The sequence below is a fragment of the Amphimedon queenslandica genome, unplaced genomic scaffold (assembly GCF_000090795.2).
Source record: "Amphimedon queenslandica unplaced genomic scaffold, v1.1 AMPQUscaffold_13496, whole genome shotgun sequence".
Classification (NCBI taxonomy): Eukaryota; Metazoa; Porifera; class Demospongiae; order Haplosclerida; family Niphatidae; genus Amphimedon; species Amphimedon queenslandica.
In genome coordinates, this window is record NW_003546268.1 from 382,553 (window position 1) to 384,392 (window position 1,840).

General features: G+C 34.6%; 1 protein-coding gene across 1 annotated transcript; it reads left to right on the plus strand.

The window, feature by feature from the left end:
- The first annotated feature begins 423 nt into the window (after positions 1 to 423).
- Positions 424 to 1,365, plus strand: LOC109580337 (uncharacterized). Its single transcript, XM_019993366.1, has 7 exons — positions 424 to 483; positions 541 to 591; positions 649 to 699; positions 757 to 807; positions 865 to 915; positions 973 to 1,023; positions 1,081 to 1,365. The coding sequence occupies exons 1-7, from the start codon at positions 439 to 441 to the stop codon at positions 1,219 to 1,221; spliced, it is 441 nt and encodes a 146-aa protein (XP_019848925.1). The 5' UTR covers positions 424 to 438; the 3' UTR covers positions 1,222 to 1,365.
- Positions 1,366 to 1,840: the final 475 nt, after the last annotated feature.

Here is a 1,840-nt window from a genome sequence, read left to right on the forward strand (position 1 = left end):
ATACATGATCTTGATTTCATGAAAGATCTTGTAATAACCAACATTATTTAAGATCTTTAATTCACACATGATCTTTTAATCTTACAAAGTCTTGATATAATGTGAAATCTTTAACTTATGCTTGATCTTGCAATCATAAAAGATCTTGCAAAAATCTTACGAACATACATTATCTTGCAATCTTGCATGATCAATTTAAATTCAAGAACATAAAAGATCTTGTAAATAAGATTTTAAGTGATCTTACATCATTAAAATCATGTAAGATCATGCAAATTATTGCTAGTGATCTTGCAAGATTGTGCAAGGCAAGATTTTACAAGATGCCTATCCATGTGACATCTTACATTCATCTTACTGACCCTTATAATATCACACAAGATCTTGCTAAGATTTTTTATGGGGGTTATACGCTCTTTCCCTTTACTGTAGACTCAAATGGTCAGTATGACAGCGAGGAAGAAGACGATGCTCATAGTACAAGTATGTACATGTATTTTGTTGTCCAGTCTATTTATACGCTCTTTCCCTTTATTGTAGACTCAAATGGTCAGTATGACAGCGAGGAAGAAGACGATGCTCATAGTACAAGTATGTACATGTATTTTGTTGTCCAATCTATTTATACACTCTTTCCCTTTACTGTAGACTCAAATGGTCAGTATGACAGCGAGGAAGAAGACGATGCTCATAGTACAAGTATGTACATGTATTTTGTTGTCCAGTCTATTTATACGCTCTTTCCCTTTATTGTAGACTCAAATGGTCAGTATGACAGCGAGGAAGAAGACGATGCTCATAGTACAAGTATGTACATGTATTTTGTTGTCCAATCTATTTATACACTCTTTCCCTTTACTGTAGACTCAAATGGTCAGTATGACAGCGAGGAAGAAGACGATGCTCATAGTACAAGTATGTACATGTATTTTGTTGTCCAGTCTATTTATACGCTCTTTCCCTTTATTGTAGACTCAAATGGTCAGTATGACAGCGAGGAAGAAGACGATGCTCATAGTACAAGTATGTACATGTATTTTGTTGTCCAATCTATTTATACACTCTTTCCCTTTACTGTAGACTCAAATGGTCAGTATGACAGCGAGGAAGAAGATGATGCTCATAGTACAAGTATGTACATGTATTTTGTTGTCCAGTCTATTTATACGCTCTTTCCCTTTATTGGACACGCGTAGTTGGACTCGCGTAGGCGGGTACTAAGGTGGTCACTATTTTACGGGACGGGACGGGACAAACGGGACAGGATACGCAGAAATAACCTATTTTGCGGGACAAGTAGGTGAGCAAAATGGAACCAGCTCAACATGCCTGTAATTTTTCCTTTAAACTGTAACTATATTTCAGAACCCAATTGAAAATTACACAAACTGTAAATGTAAGCAATCATTATTCTACAATAATCAAGTTGTTCATTAATAATAATTATTATCCACTCTTAATTGTTATCATCAAGTTTATCATTGCACTGTATATATGTGACCATAATTGACAAAAGGTACCTTATGGCGGATTTTTAAAATCATCTTTATAATGAAAAATATCAACCTGTGAGTGCTATGTTGGGCAAACATTGTTTCTAAAAGTTACATAGTAACTTTTTGCATCCTCTGGAGTAGTTTCATGATAATTAGAGCTCAGGAAGTTGGATTTTTAAGGCTATAATAACCAATTTTCCTAACCGCCATAAGGTACCTTTTGTCAATTATGGTCACATATAGTCTCTTTTCCCTGAAAAGTAGAATTTTTCGCATCTTCATAAGAAACGCAATTGTGTTTAGCAATACCATGCAGTTGATTAATATCTATAGTGTATGACAAA

What these genes read in the sequence shown, in the direction of transcription:
- LOC109580337 (XM_019993366.1), top strand. Translation starts at nt 439, where the DNA reads ATGGTCAGTATGACAGCGAGGAAGAAGACGATGCTCATAGTACAA. An exon ending in AGACGATGCTCATAGTACAA is followed by an intron (nt 916 to 972) that starts GTATGTACATGT and finishes CCTTTATTGTAG; the next exon opens with ACTCAAATGGTCAGTATGAC. An exon ending in AGACGATGCTCATAGTACAA is followed by an intron (nt 1,024 to 1,080) that starts GTATGTACATGT and finishes CCTTTACTGTAG; the next exon opens with ACTCAAATGGTCAGTATGAC.